The following is a 20295-nucleotide window of genomic DNA, read 5'->3' on the forward strand; positions in this document are numbered from 1 at the left end:
CAGAATGGAGCTGGACTCCACAGAATGGAGCTGGGTGGGTGAAGGGAGCACTGTGGTCTTCAGGTCCTCCAAGCTCTGCTCAGATGTACGGTGGGAAACGCTGCAGACAATTATTTGAGCCTCTGAGATACATCCAGCACCACGCAGGAGGGAGGGAGGGGAGAACGGGCAGCACCAAACCAGAGGCACGAGACACATTCAAGACATCACTAATATTTTCAAATGGATGAAATGAGGCTGCTGGCACTTCAGCAGGATGGGGCCCGGGCTCTCAGATGTGGGAGCTTGTGGCTGCAGACCCCTGGAGAAAGCCTCCATTCCTGTGACAAGTGCTGCAGGGTCCTGGCTGCTCGTGCAGAGGGGACAGCACCTTGCTTTTCTGGGCTCTGGGACACCCAGGAAGCTACCTGGTACCGAACTGACCCATCTTGGAAGGAAAGGTTGTGCTTGGGTGTGTAAGGGGATGGTAGGGAGACCTGTGCTTGCCCAGGAGGAGCGTTGACAAGAAAGCCATCCCTCAGGGGTTTGGGACTCAAAAGGAAGTGTGAGAGAAAGAAAGGGGGCCCTCTCCTCCCGGCTGAAGGGAGCAGGTAGAACAGGAAAGACTTTCCACTTGAGGAGCCCCAGCAGTTCTCTCCTCCTCTGCTGACCTGCTAGCCTGGGATCCCCTTCTTCCTCCATCCAGCACATCACCCTGAGCTCAAAACCAGCTGGCACCTTCATTGTTCCCTTTAGCAAAACAGTAACCACCTCACTGAGAAGCACCATGGAAGACCTACAGCTTTATGAGAAGGGTCAGCAGCAGCGTCTGATGCTGAATCTCCACGCCACAGCAAAAGCCACACCAGCACCACTCCCAGCAAGGTGAGGACTGGACAGGCTGGGTGGAGAAAGCCCTGTGAAGCATCACCAGTGTCACAGATAAAAACTTATCTCCCCCAGTTGCCACTTCACACTGCTCACTCCCTGCCTCCTGATCTACTGAAGGTGAGGAAGGCCTTGTGGAGAACATGAGGAGGTGATGGTGGTGGTGGCAGTGTCAAAAGTAAGGACAGAGACTCTAGTCCTTCTGTGTGTGCCAGACCAGGAGAGGGGATCCACAGGGAAGGGAGAACCTCTCAGCCATGAACTTCAGGCTCTGAACCGTGCAAACTCCTGAGGTTGACACCAAGCAACCCCCATCTGCACCTCAGAAATGTTGCACGAATGGGATGTTGTGCAGTCAGTAGCACCTTCACGCAACCAGGTGTCTCCCTCCTCCTGGGACCAAGGGACGGACCACTTTGAAAAATCAGGGACTCTCCAGGGCCAGCATGATGACATGAACTTCAGCCTCCACGCTGAACTTGAGGGTAAGGATCAGGTCAACACAAACCCAGGCGGTCCTGCCGGGTTTGGGGAGGGCAGCTGGGCCAGGCTCTCCTGCCTTCACAGCCTGGCAGGCGCTGCAGCCTTTCCAGAGTTCACTCACGGCAGTTCGATGGCTTTTGTATTGTAACAGCCTGGAGGAAGACTCTTCTGGATATCCTCCAGGTTCCTAATATCTGCCAGGATCTCGTCAATGCTGCTCTCCAGCGTCCGCACCCGGGCCTTCTGCAGCGCGGCTGTCTGCTCCAGCTCCAACATCTCATCCTTCAGCTGGTTGCTTCTGGTTTTGGCTTTGCTAAAATTCATCTCGAGCTGCTTCAGGCCATCCTCGTCCACAGCACCAGGTTGGTCTGTTGCACAGGAAGAAAACAAGGAAGAGGGAACGATTTATGGAGGCTGAGGACTAGATAGATCTTCCTAGATACTTCATCTCCATCCTGCTGCCCAGCCCGTTGACAGGCATCATCTGAAGCAGCTTCCCGCACAACTCCCACCACCCCTGCCTAGACCCCAGTGGGGACCCGGCTCCATCCACACCCTACAGCAGCACCACAAAACCTACTCATCAGACGCAGCAGCTCTTCCAGGGCGCTCAACGTCTCCTGCACGACCACCCCTGCCCGGCCAGCCTTGGCATGGACCCTCTGAGCTTCCTGAGCTGTCTGAAGAAGGGAAGGCGGCAGCTGTAAGGCGAAGTCTCGCCCAAACATCAACAGGGAAGGGGGCAAGGTGAGGGAGATGGGAACCCACCTCCTGTATCACAGCGGCATCTGCCTCAACCTCCAAGAGCTTCCTCTCAAATTCACCATCCACTTCCTTGGCCTCACGCTGCAGGGTGGCCACTGCCTTCTCTAGGGCGAGGACGCCATCAGCTGTCTTGTTGGCTTCCACCTTCAGCCGTGTGATCTCCTAGGGAAGGCAAAGGGACTTTCAGAGCGGCAGAGCACGGCCGAAATCAGTCTGGGTGCACCAGGGCACAGAGCTGGTGGAAACTGGTGTCTTCCACAGGGACCCAAAATTATTGCAGGCTTTCCTGCATCCTTCATGAGGTCCCACCAGTTGCTCCAGAGCTGTTTCTATGATTACGGCTCAACCCCTCCTGCAGACATCAGTGAACCCCTTGGGAATTACAACATACAGTCTAGGAGTCGAACCCACCAACACCAAGTCTGGGAGCTCACAAGCCTGCCAGCAACTCAGACTGTGGAAGTGAAAAATCCCCTTGGTCACCAAAAGGTGGCTACGGAGAGATGCCACAGAGATCCTCATAGGACAAACATGCCTGCAAAGATCCCCCACATGCACGCACCCATCCTACAGCCAACTCTGTTATCTCTGCAGGATCCGCTACAGACAAACGTCAGCCCAAAAGTCAACGCGTCCGGTCCAAAAGTCAACGCGTCCGGTCCAAAAGTCAACGCGTCCGGTCCACCATGAAGACCCACTCGAATTGCCAACCATCTCCTCTTCTTCCATGGTTTTCCCTTCCAAACTCTTTTCTGCCAGCGATAGCACCTGGGCTTGCCCTCACCTGCTGGATCCCCATGGTGATCTCCTTCGCTTCCCCTGCCGCGCTGTTGGCCGCCTTGGATTCGGAAGCAGCGCTGCCCAGGATTGCTTCAGCTCGGTCTGTCTTCTCCCTGGCACTTGTGACCATGCTGCTGATAATCGGTAGCCTCCTCATGGCATCTTCGGCTTCCCTTCTCTTGTCATCTGCTTGCAGGTTAAACTCTGAAAGAAACGCATGTGGAAATGAAGCTGCGCTACCTTTGGGAGATCCCACAAGGGAGGGGAAAGGCAGGCTTTCTAGGACGTTACCCCGGAGGCTCTTCAGGATCTGTTCCACCTCGTAGAAGGTGGCGTTGCCAGCGCTCACGGCTTGCAGGGCGGTGCTCCTGGCGAGGCTGGCTCGGGACAGCAGCTGCGTCAGCGTCTGTGACAGGCCAAAGGGACACAACAGGCAGGTGAAGGACACAGTATGGGAGCATCAGACAGTCCCTCAACCAGCTCCAGCCATCACGAGTCATCTGAGCTCTAATCATCCCAGAAGCAGGTATTCAACCTGCCTCACGAGGAGGAGGCGTGCTGGTGAGACCCTGCACCAGCAGCTCCATGCACACAGTGAGGTCTCCCACCGGCTCCAGAAGACCAACCCCCAGTGGCCGCATTTCAGAGGAAGGTGAACAGGCTCGGACAGCACGTACCAGCGGTGGTGCCATGGGCACCCCACCAAGGCGCCAGCTCACGCTGAAGACAACTCAAGCCACAGCCCCTCAGCCAACCTCTTACCGCTCTCTCGCCCTCTCCCCTCCGCAGCAGCTGCTTGATTTCTTCCTCCCAGCGCCCCGTGCGGCTCTGCAGCTGCCTGTACTGCGCCATGTAGGTGTCCACCAGGCTCAGGAGAGCGCTGGCGTCCTGCTTCAGCCGCGTTGCCTCCCCCTGAAACACAGAGATGTGATGACTGCCTGGGGGTCCCACCATCTCCCCGGTGCTCGCTGGGAACCACAGATGCTTGTCTCTTGCTCCTTGTGCCATGGCCAGCTACAGGGGCAAAAGGGTGGGAAGATGCACATCTGATGGCTCCCCAACAGAGACAGAGCCCTGGGAAGGGCTGAGCTGCTGGCAGGGAGAACACGGGGGAGAGCAAAAGGGGATCTCCTAGTCACACAGTCACAAAGCCCTCACCTCAAAGGACCCGATGTCAGTCTTCGTCAGGCGGGACATGGAGCTGAGGAGCACCAGGCTGCCCTGATAAGCCTTGTCCACCTCAGAAGCCATCCCATCAGCCTCAGCCTTCAGGCCTCCAGCCAGAGACTTCAGCTCCTCGTACCTGCACAGATGCGACGTTGAACAGCACCGTACCAGCCAAGCTGCCAACCCCCACCGCAGCACTCATGCTGCCTCCTGCACGAACTTGTTCACACTCCCCAAGCCCTCTCCAACACTCTGTGCAGATCTACCTCGCAGGGAAAGCCAGCTGCAAACCCCCCTTGAATCCCAGCCCTTCTGCCAAGCGGGACGCCCGCTGGCTCCTTGCGCCCGCTCCAGAAACCAAAGGTGTTTCATGCCAGCTGAACCCTCACAGGCTCCACGGTGGCTCTGCTAATCCCCACCCTACCACTGGACGTTTCCTCCTCCTCCACATCCCCATTCAGCTCCTTAACTTCATTCGGGGCCGTTGCTCGCACCCCACCAGTGGTGTGCAAAGTCCCACAGCACGGTGGGCTCTGGAGAGGCACCAGCCCAACCAAGAGAGGCCACCAACCCTCCATCTCCACCACTCAGGTGTGCCAGCGACCCAAGTCCAAGCAAGTCCCTGCCTGCCCTGCCTCCACCCACATGTGTCTGGGGAAGCAGGGAAGGGGGCACGGACGCTTGGCCACTCTCCTCCTCCCTCCCACGTCCCCCCGCGGGCGCAGCCGCCACTCACTTCCCGAGCAGCCCTCGCAGGGAGCCGGAGGCGGACGCCTCTCCACCAGCGGCCGCACGCACCAGCTCCAGCGCCTGCCGTGCGTCCTCCCGCGCCGCCTGCGCGGCTTGCTCGATGGTGTTGGCAGCTTGCAGGTGGCTGCAAAGCACAGGGGGGGCTCGTGAGAAAGGCTTCCCACCCAAGTTTCCTCCACCAACTTCCACACCAACTGCTGTATTCAGCAATGCTGGATCAGACCCTCCCAGGAAACACAATGTGTTTGGGAAGGGGACACAGACATTGCTTGTCTCTCCTGCATCTCCCAAGGGTAGAGGAGCACCAGGGGGGAGGGCAGATGCTGCTTGTTCCAACTGGACAAAGGGTCATTAGCCATTGGAAGGGGCTGCCCAGGGAGGTGGTGGAGTCACCATCTCTGGAGGGGTTTAAGAAAAGACTGGACATGGCACTTAGTGCCATGGTCTAGTTGCCATGGTGGTGTCAGGGCAATGGTTGGACTCGATGATCCCAGAGGTCTCTTCCAACCTGGTTGATTCTGTGATTCTGTGACAGCCTCGGGGCAAGTTCTGACCCCAAAGACACTTTCAAAATATACCCAACACCACCCTCAAAGGCAACCAAGGATGGCTCTGGAGGGCAGCAAAGCCAGCCCAGCAGACACATCTTCCCCTACTCCAGGACCAGCACAGAGGTCATGGCAGCTGCAGCCTGGGGGCAAAGCAATGACCCCCAAAAAGGGACCTTCTGGGCACCCAGCAGGATCTCAGTCCCCCTCCCCTCTCTCTCAGCTGACAGTGGGAGCAACTCACCTGTTGGCCAGTCTCAGAGCCTCCTGGGCCAGCATCAAGAACTGATTCGAGCCCCCAGGAAAGTTTGAAACGGGAATGGTCTGACGAGGGAAGAAGAGAGGTGTGAGTGCCCTTCCCTGCCCTCCATCCAATTCAGCAGTGAAAGAGGCAACTGCAGCAAGTTAAACCTCCACAGCCCCCCAAAGACCCCCACCAGCACCTCTCCAGGTCCCATCCCTACAGAAAGGGCCACCAGAATATCTTCTGCACTCACAAAATTAATATAATGACTGGAATATGTTGAAATCTTGCTCTCTCCATGGAATTTTTTCCAGCCCTGGTCTAGACTAGGAGCACGTTGCACGAGGATGCTCTTACCACCCGACGCAGAGCAGTTCCGCTGCGATCCAGGTCCAGCCTGGCTCTCTCCAGCAGCCGCCGTGTGTCCTGCACCTGCCTCTCGTACTGGCTACCAAGAGACCTCAGCCTCTCCACTGTTGCCTTGGTTTCATCCAAGCAGCTCTGGGAGCTGGACCCTTGCCCCTTCATCCTGGCCACGCGGCTTTCCAGAGACCTGTCAGAGGCTGGTGAGAAGGAAAGAAGGATGAAGAGAAACTCATCGCTGAGCAAAACCCTCCCCTGATACGGCACAGGTGGCCCCATCCGAGGGCAGCAGGCAGGTGGTACCTTGCAGGCTCAGGGCTTCCCTGAGGATGGTCCGCAGCATCTCCTCAGCCAGCTGCATCCTCCCCTCCAGATCCTGGCTCTCGGCCCCACCACCAGCTTGCACCTCTGAGAACAGCAGCTGCAGCTCTGCCAGCTGCTGCAGGTACAGGTCCACCTGCAACCACAGCAGACCAGGCCATCAGCCAGTGGGACACCAATCCCATGGTGGAAAGACCCGGGTGGGAACAGAATCACAGAATCAATCAGGTTGGAAGAAACCTCTGGGATCATCGAGTCCAACCATTGCCCTCACACCACCATGGCAACTAGACCATGGCACTAAGTGCCATGTCCAGGCTTTTCTTAAACCCCTCCAGAGATGGTGACTCCACCACCTCCCTGGGCAGCCCCTTCCAATGGCTAATGACCCTTGCTGAGAAGAAATGCTTCCTAATGTCCAACCTGAACCTCCCCTGGCCAAGCTTGAGGCTGTGCCCTCTTGTCCTATCGCTAGTTGCCTGGGAGAAGAGGCCTACTCCCACTGCGCTACACCCTCCCTTCAGGCAGTTGTAGACTACAATAAGGTCACCTCTGAGCCTCCTCTTCTCCAGGCTAAACACCCCCAGCTCCCTCAGCCGTTCCTCATAGGTCAGACCCTCCACAGTCTGGCCAGAGGATGGAGGGGCCACAGTGGGCCAGCAGCTCTAGGTCATTGTGTTTTTGGGTACATTGGTTGAATTGAGTACAAACTCAAAGTTCAGGCACAGCCTGCAAAATCACTTCTCACTCGCTCCAGGAGAGAAGCTGGAGGAGGACATGCTTGGGGATAAGCGTATCGCTGCACCCCTTGCCGCTCAGTGGCCCTGGGGCTGGCACAGATGCTCACCTGGGCTTTCACTTGGCCGTAGCAAGCTGGGCACTCGCTCTCCTCACAGCTGGGACCTTCAAAGCCAGGCTTGCAGATGCAGCTCCCATCGCTCCCGCACTTCAAGGGCTCAGCACCAGCCGAGTCGCAGGCACAGGCTGCAGGTCGGAGCAGCACAGGTTCAAAGGAGCCTGTCCCCACCTCAAGTCTCAGCACATCCACCCTCTCCCCCTGCTTTCCTCCCACCGTTCAGCCCCGTGCTCCAGTTGCTGCTCTCCTGCTTTCCAGCCTCGGTGTTTGCAGCATCCCCCTTCCCATCAAGCCACTCTGCGCTCCGTCACGGATTTCCTTACTCACCCCCAGCTCAGACAGCGCCCAGCTCTCACCTCTGCACTTGTCGGCAGGGTCGGGGGCCAAGGGGTTCCCGAAGAAGCCGTCTTTGCAGCGGTCGCAGTAGAAGCCGGCGGTGTTGTAGATGCACTTGAGGCACTCGCCCGTCCGGCGGTCGCAGTTGCCCACGGCATTGGGCTCCACGTTGCCGTTGCACTGGCACGGCTGGCAGGGCCGGGAAGCCGCTGGGTCTCCGAAATAGCCATCGGCACAGTACTCACAGCTGGCCCCTGGGCAAGAGAGGGACGGGGCAAAGCTCACGCTCTTGCCCGAAAGCGGGTTGAAACTCCAGGGAAAGGCAGAGCAGAAGTGACCTGGACGAGGGCATTACCAGCAGCTCCAGGAGGGCACTGGTCACAGGTGACCTCTTCGCTGCCCGGCACCACCGAGCAGCCTTGGCCATGGCCGCAGGGGCATGGCCTGCAGCCGTGCGGCTGCCGGGGGTCTCGGTAGAAGCCGAAGGGGCAGCTGACACTATTGGCCATGTTTTCATCTCCCGAGTAGCATTCGCCTGAAGGAGGAAGGAGAGGACTTAGGGCAGTTTGCTCTCACCCGCGGTGGGACACCCTCCGCCTCCTGGCCACGCCATCCTCCACCAGAGCCCTTGCCATCCCCACGCCTGCCCACAGGCGCTTCATTCCTCTGCCCATCAGTCCGTCACCCCACGGGAAGGACCATGCCCTGCTCCTGCAACGGGAGCCCAGACAGACCCCACGGAGGAGCCCACCCCATGGCATGGAGGCTGGCCATCACCACCCAAAGGTGGCTGGATCTCCTTTCTCACAGCTCCCAAGGAGCCACACGTTGCCTTTTGTGCCTCCTGATCAATGCCGAGAAAAGATTTTTAATGCTCTACAAGCAGTAGGAGATGGTTTTTCTCTCTCCAATGAAGATCATCTAAGCCCAATTTGATACCAACACATCTCTCCTGTATTTTTGGCCACAGCACTTCTAGCCTTTGGGGAGCTTTTTCCCCGTGCTCTTCCCCGCACTCCAGACCCCCAAGCCAAGGATCTCAACCCTCTCAGTGCCCCCCCACATCCCTCCATATCTCAATTCTCGGGGCGCAGGCAGCCACCCTATGACCCCACACACCCTACAAGCACAACGTGGTGGTGGCTTCTCTTACCGGTGTCGGGATCACAAACTCCTCCCCCCTGGCAATTGCAGGGCACGCAGATGCCGAAGGGCCCCAGGCTGGGGGCATCTCTGCGGTAGCCAGGGGCACACCTCTCGCAGAACTGCCCCTGGTACCCCACGGGGCACTCGCAACGCTCCACCCAGGGAGCGGGGACACCGGCGACGGGCTGCGCTGACACCAGGGTGACGTTGTCGATGTAGCCGGTACCTGGAGGGAGATACAGCCGGTGACACAGCTCCACCTGCGCGTCCCCCGCACCCGGGGCCTGCACAGGTCCCGTGTTTCATTACAGCGCTGGCAGATGGCCCATAGCCAAGGTGTTGCTGTCCTCCCTGTTGCCATCCTGCTCAATCTCTTCATAATTTAATTTTGCCCATTTTAGGGCATTTTTTTTAATTATCATTATTATTTTTTAATACCTTTTAGCAAAGGTGTCTCCATCTGGAGACTTGGCATCTCCAGCAACGAGGAGAAGCCAACTACGTGCTTGCAAGCTCTCCCCACTACTCACTGTACTCCCCGAAGGTGGCTCGGATCCAGAGAGCTGTCAGGTTGCCCAGCAGCCTGCGATACTCAAAGTGATTCAGCCTCGGGCTCCACTTGCTGCTCGGGTGCTCGTCCAACCTGCCCATGGGAGGGAAAACGAAATGCCTCATCAAGAAAATGTGGCAGCCCTTGTCCATCTCCCTCCTGAGCTCAAGGCTTTGGGGAACAACCTCCACACATGCGACTGACCCCGAGGAGCAAAGTACCCAGCCCAACCTCAAGCCAGATTTTGTACTGCCCCTCTCACAAAAATAACCTTCTCATCCAGGAGAGAAGCACCTGAGATGCATCCAGCCCAAACCAGGCAACCATTTGCCACCTCCAAGGGATCCCAGCTGAATCCAGGAGCTCCAGCTTCTCTTGCTCACCCTGCCCCAAGCGCCCCAGCATCCCCCTTTACCTGAACGCGTAGGTGTGGCTGACGCCGCAGGGCAGGACCTCCCCCTGGGGCAAGAAGGGGGCAGTGACTCTCAGGCCATCTCCTTCCAGGACCACGTCGTGTGGAGATGGCTGGAGTCCCGCTCGGTCCAGGCGGTAATCGAAGGAGAGCGTCTGGCCGTAGCTCAGCTGCTGGTTCCCGAGGAATTTCGCTGCGAAGGGAACGAAGGGAGAAAATTAAAGCCTTAAAATCTTGCCTTCCTCCTCAAGGCTTGGTTCACGGGGTCAGACCAAGCCAAGGGGACACTGTCACCTCCCCCCTCACCGATCCCACGCCTACCAGGTGCCACGAAGTATATCGGCTCCGATGTCCTTGCTGCTATGAAGGCATCCTGATGGCGCGGGGACCACTGGAGCTGGGCTGGGGAGCCGCTTTCATGGACACCTTGCCAGCCTTCAGCACCTGGAACACCAACAAGGTGTCAGCGGGGACAGCGAAGGTGTTCCCAGGACTCCAGCACCTTTCTGGAGCTGTGTCTTATCAAAACCTCTGGCTTCCTACCCCTTGACCTCCAAGGGGGCAGCACAGATATCCTTGTGGTGTTACATCTGAAAATAAGCCAGGCTGGGCATGGAGCTTTCCTCCCAAGTGGCAGGAAAGACATGATGAAGCAATCCTACTCTCCCTTGCACCCAACTTCTACCTACAATCAAGCCATCCCACCCATCAAAGCACAGGGACTCCCAGCAAGGCTGTGAACCAGGCGGCTCCTCCAGCATGTCAAAGAGAATCACAGAATCAATCAGGTTGGAAGAGCCCTCTGGGATCATCGAGTCCAACCATTGCCCTGACACCACCATGGCAACTAGACCATGGCACTAAGTGCCATGTCCAGGCTTTTCTTAAACCCCTCCAGAGATGGTGACTCCACCACCTCCCTGGGCAGCCCCTTCCAATGGCTAATGACCCTTGCTGAGAAGAAATGCTTCCTAATGTCCAACCTGAACCTCCCCTGGTGAAGCTTGAGGCTGTGTCCTCTTGTCCTATCGCTAGTTGCCTGGGAGAAGAGGCCGACTCCCACTCCACTACAACCTCCCTTCAGGTAGTTGTAGACTGCACTAAGGTCACCTCTGAGCCTCCTCTTCTGCAGGCTACACAACCCCAGCTCCCTCAGCCATTCCTCGTAGGTCAGACCCTCCAGACCCTTCACCAGAAGGGCTGGCAAACACCCCCAGCAGCCACAGGGACGTCCTGCTCAGGCTTCACCTTGCTGGAAGGTGGAGGTGATGTTGTAGACGCTGTGGTTGTCTGCACTGACACACTCAGCTGAGTGCCCGTAGCAAAAGCAAGGGGAGCATCCCGCCGGGTTTCTGGCATCCAAGTTATAGAAGTTCTGCTTGCACCTGGGAAAACGCAAGAAGGTGACAACGTTCAAGTCTGTTTTCTCCTGTTCCTGGCCAACGCAACCAGCCCTCTTAACAGCTGCACAACACAGCCATTGCCACGGCTCAAGGCTGGGATGGCGAGAGGGGCATCTGGGCACTGCCAGGGAGATGGAGAACATGCCGTGAAGTGGTCTGGCAAGTCCTCCCAACACCCACCTCTCACACCGCTCGCCGGTGGCACCCTCCTTGCAGACGCAGCGGCCGGAGAGGCAGCCCCCCGCGCTGCCAGCCGGGTCACACTCGCACTGCAGGCTCCTGCAACAGGGACAGCGGGAACCTCCACCTGGATTTCCAGCTTGGGCTGGGAGCTCAGTGCCCCCAGGTGCTACACCAGACAGCGGAGAACCCCCCAGCTACCAGTGCCGTGCTAGAGGGGGAAAAACAACCAGCAGAGCCATCTCTCCAAGGAACCCAGCTGCAGCAGGACGGATGCCAGGCTGAGGCAGTGCCCAATGCTACTGCCCCAGGACACCCCAGAGCACCAGCTTGCAACCAGCCCAGGTGCCTCTCTTTAGCAAGACCCCCCTACAAGAGCAAAGCGAAGCTCTGCTGAGCTTAATAGACCCTGGCTGAGCTCCAACAGGCAGCAACACCCCAGGGAGGCTCGGGCAGGAGGCCAGGCACAGGGGCACGTTGCAGGCAGCCAGCCCTCGCTCCCACCCTTTGCCTGCTGGGGGGCCTGAAGGAGCAACAGTGGGGTGAGGTGAGGAAGAAGAGGACACAGTGCTGAGGAAGCTGAACCAGAAATACTTCAAAAGGTGTTTAAATGGGGCTTCGTGCAAAAGAAGGGGTTGATTCTGAGAGAGTTGGGGCTGTTCAGCCTGGAGAAGAGAAGGCTCCAGGGAGACCTTCTAGCACCTTCCAGTGCCTGACAGGGGCTACAGGAAAGCTGGAGAGGGGCTTTTTACAAGGGCAAGTAGTGACAGGACGAGGGGGAACGGTTTTAAACTGGAAGAGGGGAGATTGAGATGAGATATGAGGAAGAAATTCTTTGCTGTGAGGGTGGTGAGACCCTGGCCCAGGCTGCCCAGAGAAGCTGTGGCTGCCCCCTCCCTGGCAGTGTTCAAGGCCAGGTTGGATGGGGCTTGGAGCAACCTGTTCTGGTGGAAGGTGTCCTTGCCCATGGCAGGGGGGTTGGAACTAGATGAGCTTTAAGATCCCTTCCAACCCAAACCAGTCTGTGATCCTGTGTTTTTGACACTATTGCGTGACAGCAAGCTCTGTGGGCCAGAGGTCCAGCCCCACTCTCTCCCAGAGCAGCAATGAGGTTAGCTCAGGCCTCTCGGAGTGCTGGCACGGAACAAAGTGCCTCTGCCCCTGCACGAGGTGTTTTCAGCCAGCACAGGTTCTTCCCAGCAGAGCTCTGGGGGCTGGCCCTCCAGTTGTCCCCATGCCATCGACGGCCGCCAGCACTTACTGCTCGATCCTCCGGCACCCGGCCTCGGAGAGGGACTCGAAGCCCGGCTGGCACCGGTCACACTTCTGGCCCATCACGCCGGGTTTGCAGCGGCACCAGCCGTCGTTGTCGCACTGTGCACTGAGGGAGCCTGTGGGAAGAGGGAAGGAGAGGTTTGGACAGGCACCTCCTCGTGCCCTCGTGGCCATGCTGCCTGTGGGACGGGGGCCCAAAGCACCACACCAGCATTGCAGCAGCAACCCAACCTCAGCGAAGGTCCCCCCGTGAGGTCCCAGCACAGGGCTAAGACACCAGGTCTGGCTGTTGAAGCTGCTCCAGCCTCCCTGACTGATGCAGGAGACTTGGAGGAGGTAAATCCCAGCAGGCACTGACCAGATGCCCAGGTCAAGGATCATCTTCCCTACTAAAAACATCATTGTGAAGGACAAGATGGGCTCCAGGGCACACAAACCAAGCAGAGAATTAGTTCTTTGCCAGACCCTCTGCTAGTAGACATCTGTGCAACTTGATTTCGGTGCCACCACAAGGGCCAAGGGCCGTGATGGGCTCTTTCATTTCTGACCTACCACTGTGCACGTGCAGGCACCGAGGGGAGAGGATGCCAGAGCCATGGGCAGCCGTCCTGCCGCTGGGCCCTCCCTGCTCAGTGGGCACCTATGGGGATATTCACCCTCCCACCACCTCAAAGCCTATTGCTCTGTCCTCTTGTCATCTGTTGGTGCTTCTAGTGATCTTCCTGCATGGACAGAGACCACCAGGCATCTCAATATCTACAGGACCTCGATGCAAGAGGTACAACTGCAGAGCAAGCCAAAACCTGATGAGCACGAAGGAGCCATTACATCTACTGCGTAACCACCACAAGAAAACACTCCAGAGCTAGAAATCCCATCTCACAGCGCTGCAACCTGCGGAAAGCCACCAGAGGAGCTGGAGAGACTGAAGCCTCCTGTCCGTCCCCAAGCACCACAGCACTTTGCACCACCTCCCCTCCCGGGGTGTAATGCCGTGACCTTGGGAATTATCCTTTTGCTTTTACGATGCAATTAAAAGCCTTTGTGGAGTCGGCCAAACATTGCAACACTCGGGAAGCGGCAGCCTGACTCACAAAGCCAGCACAAGACATGGACCTGTTAGAGCGGGTCCAGAGGAGGCCATGAAAGTGGTCAGAGGGCTGGAGCGCTTCTCCTATGGAGAAAAGCTGAGAGGGAGGTGGTGCAAGGACAGAGGTTTTTTACCAGGGCCTGTAGTGACAGAACAAGGGGCAAAGGTTTTAAACTGAAAGAGAGGAGGTTTAGATTGGACATAAGGAAGAAATGTTTTATGATGAGGGTGGTGGGACACTGGAATAGGTTGCCCAGAGAAGTTGTGGATGCCCCATCATTGAAAGTGTTCAAGATCAGATTGGATGGGGCTTGGAGCAACCTGGTGTAGTGGAAGGTGTCCCTGCCCGTGGCAGGGGCGTTGGACTAGATGACTGTTAAAGGTCCCTCCCAAACCATTCTGTGAGTCTGTGATTATTTTGGGGGGCAGGTAGGTTTTGAAGCCTGGCTGCAGCCTGGAGCTGCTTTGGGGTTCAAAACGCTCAGCACCAAGTGGTGAAGCACCCAGGAAGAGGAGCTGCTACAACTTACCATGCAGCAACACAGCGCTGGGTTCTGGCACCTCCCCAGATAATCCCACCTGGGGCCAAGCTGGCCCCGCTCTGCTCTGGTGTGTAGGGACCCAGAGCCTGCCCTAGCCCACGTGCTCAGCAGGGCTGAGGGACACAGGGCAGCTTTAAGCCCCCCGACACCCCTGACCCAAGCGGGCGCCCACCTACCCTGGGGGTGGCAGCGGCAAGGCAGGCAGAAGTCCCCGTCCCGCCGGCGGTAGAAGGACACCCTGCAGCGCTCGCAGTGGGCGCCCTCCGTGTTGCCCACGCAGCCAAGGCAGCGGTACCCGTTGCCCGTCTCCCTCAGGAGTTGCGGGTCGAAGATGCACTGCCTGGACATCCCGTTGCAGTCGCAGCCTGGGGAGAGGAGAGGGACATCACAAATGACATCTAGAGATAAGGGCACCAGCTACAAAGCCGTAAACCCACCCTGATGCCCCAGGAACAAGCCCAGGTGATGCAAACCTCCCCTTCTTGCTCTAACAATGAGCCCCATCTCCACATCTCTGCGCTCGTCCTCAGGTGGCTGCACCCATCAGCCACCCACGTGCCACCAATGACCACACCATGCTCCACATCCCCACACTTTGGAGTGGTGCCAACACAGCTCAGGATGGACAGAATCACAGAATTATTTTGGTTGGAAAGGACCTTTAAGATCGAGTCCAACCATTAACCCAGCACTGCCAAGTCCACCACTAACCCATGTCCCTAAGCAAACCCCCCGAGCCAAGCAGCCCCGCTCCACAGCGCAGCATGGCCAGGCATGTTCTCCATCCTGTCAGAGGCCTTCCAACACAGTGAAGGCTTTGAGTAAGCAGAGCTGGCAAACAAAACCCCAAACCTTGTCCTGATAAAAGCATGAGGAACTTTCTTGGTGACTTCAGGGAAAAGGGAAAGATCCCTGAGGTTACGCTTGGTTTCACCCAGCCTCTGACCAGGAGTGAGCCCAGAAGGAAAAGCTCAACCACCTTCCACCAGGTCCCTCCATGTAGGGCTGTGATGCAAGTGTCCTCCCAGCCAAGCGCAGGGATGATGAGTGGTTTGTGGTCAGAGGAGCTCGGTGGAAGCATGCCAGCCAAGAGGTAGATTAAAAAACCAAAAAAAGGTTTTGATAGGATTACAGAGGTCATCTCACCCCACCCTCCCCAGGAAGAAAAGCTGTAGCTGCCCCCATCACCACATGACAGATGCCAGTAAGGACAGGCATGAGATTGTGCATCCCACTACAGCCAGGACAGATGGGACCTCTGGAGTCTGGCAGATATCTGCCCAGACTTCCCTGCTCCAGCACTCTTCTTCATTGCTTTGCCCAGGTGCTCTCTCAGCTCTACCTCTCATCTATTTCTCAAGCCCTCAGTGGCCAGTACTGGAGCGTTTAAGCCTGAGGACATTTATCTCAGACAAGTCCCTCAGTGCCACCGAGGAGAGCAGATGCAGTTGAGAGAACGATTGGCGAAGATGGCAGGAGAAAGAAACGTTTTTCCTGAGGGAAAAATCAGGATCTGCAGGGGTGCAGAGCTGCTCCAAACCACCCCGATGCTGCCATGGGTTCCTCAACCTCCCTCCAAGAAGCTCTGCTCGCTGCTGACCTCCTCGGGACATGAAGAGCGGTCCCCAGTTGCCCACCCCCAGTTCAGGTCACCTCTGACAGCATGGGGAGGTGGAGGAAATCCAAGATCAAGCAGAAACCTGCAGCGTGGACGGAGACAGCAAGTTGTACTTGATAGGCGTGGAGGTTCCTCCTTCCCAGCACCCTTCTGGTACAGCTTAGCTGGAGGATACAAGGTCCCTGTCCTCCACATCTGTGATTCCCAGGACCAGAAGCCTCCTGCGCTCACTGCCCAAGCACGCAGGGCCCAGCACTCACACCTGGGCACCGCCCGGCACCCTCGCACACGCCCGTGAACACCCGCATACCAGACGGAGGCACTCAGCGAGCGGCAGCCAAGCCTGCTGCCAAGAAGAGAGGTGACCTCATCTGCCAGCAAACAGGGAGAGAGATTTTTCCAGCTCCAGCAAACGCGGTTCTTCCCTTGCAGCGTGGCTGCCAGCAGACCAAGACCCAGCTGCAGAAGGTCTTCTGCCACCCCAGCCTGCTGGGAAGGGACCTGTGGGTGCAGAAGTCCCACCTCTTATGGTATGTATGAGAAAGCACCTGGAGCCTCAGTGGACATCACCAGTGACCAAAGGGCAGGGACAGTACAAACAACCCACCGAACGCAGCAGAGTGGGACCTTCTCAAGGTATTTGAGGACACCTTCGCAGCGGGACTGCTTGGGGTCGATCCCACCCCAAATCCCTCCACGCTAAAGCTAGAATATCTCAACTTGGAAGGGATCCATAAGGATCATCGAGTTAAACTCCACCCACGCATAACCCTACGTCTACGCAATCCGGAGGATTTACTGCATTGCTAAATTACAGGCATGAGCACCGTTCCCCCAGGGAACGAAAATCTTTTGTCAGGTCTCGCTCTAAGCCTGCAGCACCTTAAGAGCCAGCTCTGGCACAGATTCAGGTCTTGCTAATCCAAAGCCATTTAAGATGCTGCTGTAGATTAGTGCCACCACCTCATCAGTGTAGCTGTTCCTGTTGCTGGTCTTCTCCTGGAAACCTAAGAGCTCAGGCAGGTTAATCTTTACCAAGAGTGAGGCACTGGAGCTGCTTACGAGATGGAGCACGCAGGAGCTGCTGGAGGATGAGGACCAAATGAGGACAGGATTGTTTTTGTATCCAGGTGCCCTGAGGCTCTGTCCTGAGATCATCCAGTTCTCACACAGCTGTGGAGAAGAACAGGCTCCACGGAGGAGAAGCTTTGCAGCTGGATTGCTTCAGTGCTCCATCGGGATGAAGGAGGTCCATGGCACACATCCAGCAGGACATCATTCCCCCAGCTCCCGCCCAGCAGAATAAAGTGTCAAAAATGCTTCTTTGCTGTGCTGAGACAAATGCCCACATTGGAAAGACTTGGAGAAGGAGACGGGCAGCTTGAGACCTCTTATTGTCTTAAATTCACAAAACCAGAAAGGGAGGTTGGCCCTGGGTCTGCGAGGAGCAGATCCAACAGACCTGTACGTACGAGCCAGTCTCCAAAGACTGCTCCTTTCGTTAAGGGATCAACAGAGCTTCGCATGCAACAAAGCCTCCACAACAACACAAGCCATTCCCCGCTCCGTGCCCTTGGGACAGTGACCCAGAAGACTGTCCCATCTGCTACCCCAAGTCCTGGGTTTCCCCATTGCCCAACTCCACAGCTCGCTCACTGCAGGAAGACCTGCCTGTGTCTCCTGGGGCTCCATCAGCATGGAGAGACCACACACTGGCAGGCAAAACCTGCCATTTGGTGTCTTCCCCTTTCCAACCCACCAAGTTAGACACCTCATTGGCACGGCGGAGCTCTGACCTCCACGCCCTAACCCTTCCCCGAACCCTGGGAGATCCCTTCAGCCACCACGTGCAGGCACTCACCTCCAAGGCACACACACGCTCGCTCGGGCACGGTTCAGAGTACAAGTGCCCCAACCCCTGCCGCTCGACCAGATCAGACGTGAACCCAACTTGACCCAAGCACAACGGGATTATGTGTGCTCATTACAAGCACACATCTAGCGCCGGGACCGGAGGAGTAACAGCACAAGAGACTAATTTACACCACCGAACCAGCTCAGAAAGCCACCTGCGGCATCAAGGCACCGTGGGTTGGTGACCATCGCTTCTACACACGCGCAGAAAGAGGTTCAAGAGTCCACGGAAAAGCAGCAGTTGCCTACACGCTGCCAGGAAGAGGAGGGGGGGGGAAATCTACATCAGTGTTTTAAAACTTGCGTGCAATTAAGGCTGCTGTAGTAATTATCCAAGTAGCAAGTAAAGCAAATCAGACGGCCAAACATTCCCATCTCCAGGCTATAAACCGATACGACTGAAGCTCTGATATGGGATTACCACTGGGCTGAACGCCCTTGACCATCCCCGCGTCGCCCTCTCCACTACAAGGGGGATCCTCTGGATTTTCAAAGCTCGCCGCCGGTCTATGTACCCCCCCCGAGGTGTGGCGGGGCCTCGGGCACCTCGGGAACCCCACGGACTCGCGCAAAATGCAAACGCCGCACGTGTTGCTGCGGCAAACTGGATCCTGGGGGCTTCCAGCTCTTCCTGGGGCTTCGGGAGCGTTTGGGGTACGGCAGCGGCGGGGCAGATCAGTCGCCCGCTCCTGCGGCGATGCTCGCGCCCAACTCCCACCCGAGCAGCGAGGGTTTATACAGAAAGCAATAAGGTAATCGCGCATAAATAAGTTATTTAAAGAGGATACCGATAAAAAAGCAAAGTCTAAATGCTCAGGGGGTATTTAACCCCAAGGGAAGTGTAAGGAGAAGCACCCACATGTCCAATTTTAATCCCAAGGGCGGAAGGGGAGAGAGCCCTGGCAGGGTGCTGCAGCACCCAGTTGGCTCCCAGTTCCCGGAGCTCCCCGGCACTGGGGCAGGGCTGCGAGCGAAGCAGGAACAGCCGGCCTTCCCGGAGCCTCACCTTCTCCTCTGTGGGTGCCCCGGGCTGCGGGCAGGAGAGACGCCGCGAGGCAGCAGAGGGGCAGGAGCCAGCCCCCCGCCATCGCTCGTGCCGGGGAGCACGAGGCACCCGCTGGGGCCGGCGACCCGCGACCCGCCTGCCTGCTGCTTCTTGGGTGTTTCTTTTGCGGGTGGTTTTTATCGGCTGCTCCACCTGAGTCCCTCCCAACAGGAAGAGCGCGTGTGCCGTGGGCTGACTCACCCCGAGCGAGGAGAGCCCAGCCCAGGCGCCCGCCCCATCGAGAGAGGCATCGACGGGGCGCAGCACCCCCAGGACCTCCTGCCTGCACCCTCCCAGGGGTGCTGGCTCATGGGGAAAAAATAACACGTAGCTGCAGCGCCTGCAGACACCCCTCCTGCCTGTCCCGCTCGCCCAGCTCCATCCCACCCGCTGTCACTGCCTGGCTGGGGAGAGCGGGGCTGCCCGGGCACGCAGGGAGCTCAGTGAAACACGATGAGCTCACGGGAAGCCTTGGGGAGGGGGTGGATGGGGGCTGCCTGCTCACAAGCCACGTCCAGCCAACCAACCCGCAAGAGCAGGGCTCAAAACCAGCCGGACGAGGTGCCTAGCAGGACTCACAGCCGAGGCTGCTGGGGGAGGGGGGGCAAAAAGACCCCGAGGACAGCTTGGGCACGTACTCGGAAAGCAGATCTACCAGGATTTACGAGACAAGCGTCAGGTTCAGGAAGTCCCCAGACCTAGAAATGGGGCGGAGGCCGGGAATCATCACACACGTTTGTCTGCTTTGGCTCCTGAGATAGAAAATGAGGTCAGATGGGGCCTTGGCCTGGCCTAGCACAATCACTGTTATGCTAGGAAGATGATGAGGAACGGAGACAGAGAGGGGGAAAAGGCTTTGCCTGAGGTCGCTGATGGAGCTGGGATGAAGATCCCAGGCGCCACAGCCCCAGGTCCATCAGCGTTCTGGTCTCAAGGGTAGCCAACGAGCCACACAAGACATGAAGGCCAATTCCACATCGCTCCTCGCCTTTGCCTTGCAGGAGGACATGACCACTTCTACAGGGGAAGAGAGAAACCTGGAGGCACGGGTTCTCCTAGTCCTGCACACGTGAGGACGAGTGACACCTGGAAAAGCAGCCCACCAGAGGATCACAAGGAAGGATGGATCTTGCGCTGCATCCCAGCGTCTTCCCCTGCTTACTGCCAGGGGACAACTACTGTCACAAGTGACCACAAGTGGTCCGTGAGCACCTTTAGATGGAATGAAGACACCTAACGAATTTGCCCCCAATCTAAGACACAAGTGGCCTTTCAGGTCACCTTCTGCATTTGGGACTGCAACTCAACCCAACAAACAACGGTGGTGACGTGCTGCTCATTTCAGAGCTAACAAACCCGGGGTGATTAACGTTTAGGTCCTCATCCGAGCCTCGTACACAGCCCAACAGCCTCCAGACGCTCACGCACCTGGAGCTGACTCAGAGGGCTTTCCTCCACGGCTCCTGGTGATCTCATGGGCGCAACCAGCCCGAACTCACCACATCTCTGCACCTCCCTTTGCCAAGCTTACCTGCCTCTGCTGATTGAGTCAACCATCCTTTATAAACAGGCTGTTTCCTTTTAATTTCACACACTGGATCTTAATATAAGATCACAAGAAGGAACAAAGCTTCACGAAC

The 20295-nt window shown here is 57.4% G+C and overlaps 1 protein-coding gene across 1 annotated transcript; it reads right to left on the reverse strand.

The window, feature by feature from the left end:
• Positions 1–1467: 1467 nt before the first annotated feature.
• LAMC2 (laminin subunit gamma 2) lies at positions 1468–18704 on the reverse strand. Its single transcript, XM_068417101.1, has 23 exons — positions 18617–18704; positions 14255–14443; positions 12433–12562; positions 11172–11270; positions 10837–10973; positions 9910–10032; positions 9592–9781; positions 9157–9269; positions 8634–8852; positions 7836–8015; positions 7501–7734; positions 7136–7272; positions 6271–6424; positions 5962–6167; positions 5605–5684; positions 4799–4936; positions 4054–4198; positions 3658–3807; positions 3187–3301; positions 2900–3099; positions 2119–2277; positions 1931–2030; positions 1468–1718 (listed from the first exon to the last, which is right to left on the reverse strand). The coding sequence occupies exons 1-23, from the start codon at positions 18696–18698 to the stop codon at positions 1468–1470; spliced, it is 3531 nt and encodes a 1176-aa protein (XP_068273202.1). The 5' UTR covers positions 18699–18704.
• Positions 18705–20295: the final 1591 nt, after the last annotated feature.

The sequence above is a fragment of the Nyctibius grandis genome, chromosome 21 (genome assembly GCF_013368605.1).
Source record: "Nyctibius grandis isolate bNycGra1 chromosome 21, bNycGra1.pri, whole genome shotgun sequence".
NCBI lineage: Eukaryota > Metazoa > Chordata > Aves > Nyctibiiformes > Nyctibiidae > Nyctibius > Nyctibius grandis.

Excerpts from the sequence above, each read along its gene's own strand:
- LAMC2 (XM_068417101.1), bottom strand. The coding sequence starts at position 18,698 with ATGGCGGGGGGCTGGCTCCTGCCCCTCTGCTGCCTCGCGGCGTCTCTC. Across the intron at positions 9,270-9,591 it reads AGCCACACCTACGCGTTCAG|GTTGGACGAGCACCCGAGCA; the intron begins GTAAAGGGGGAT and ends TCCCATGGGCAG. Across the intron at positions 7,735-7,835 it reads GTGCCCTCCTGGAGCTGCTG|GGGCCAGCTGTGAGTACTGT; the intron begins GTAATGCCCTCG and ends TCTCTTGCCCAG.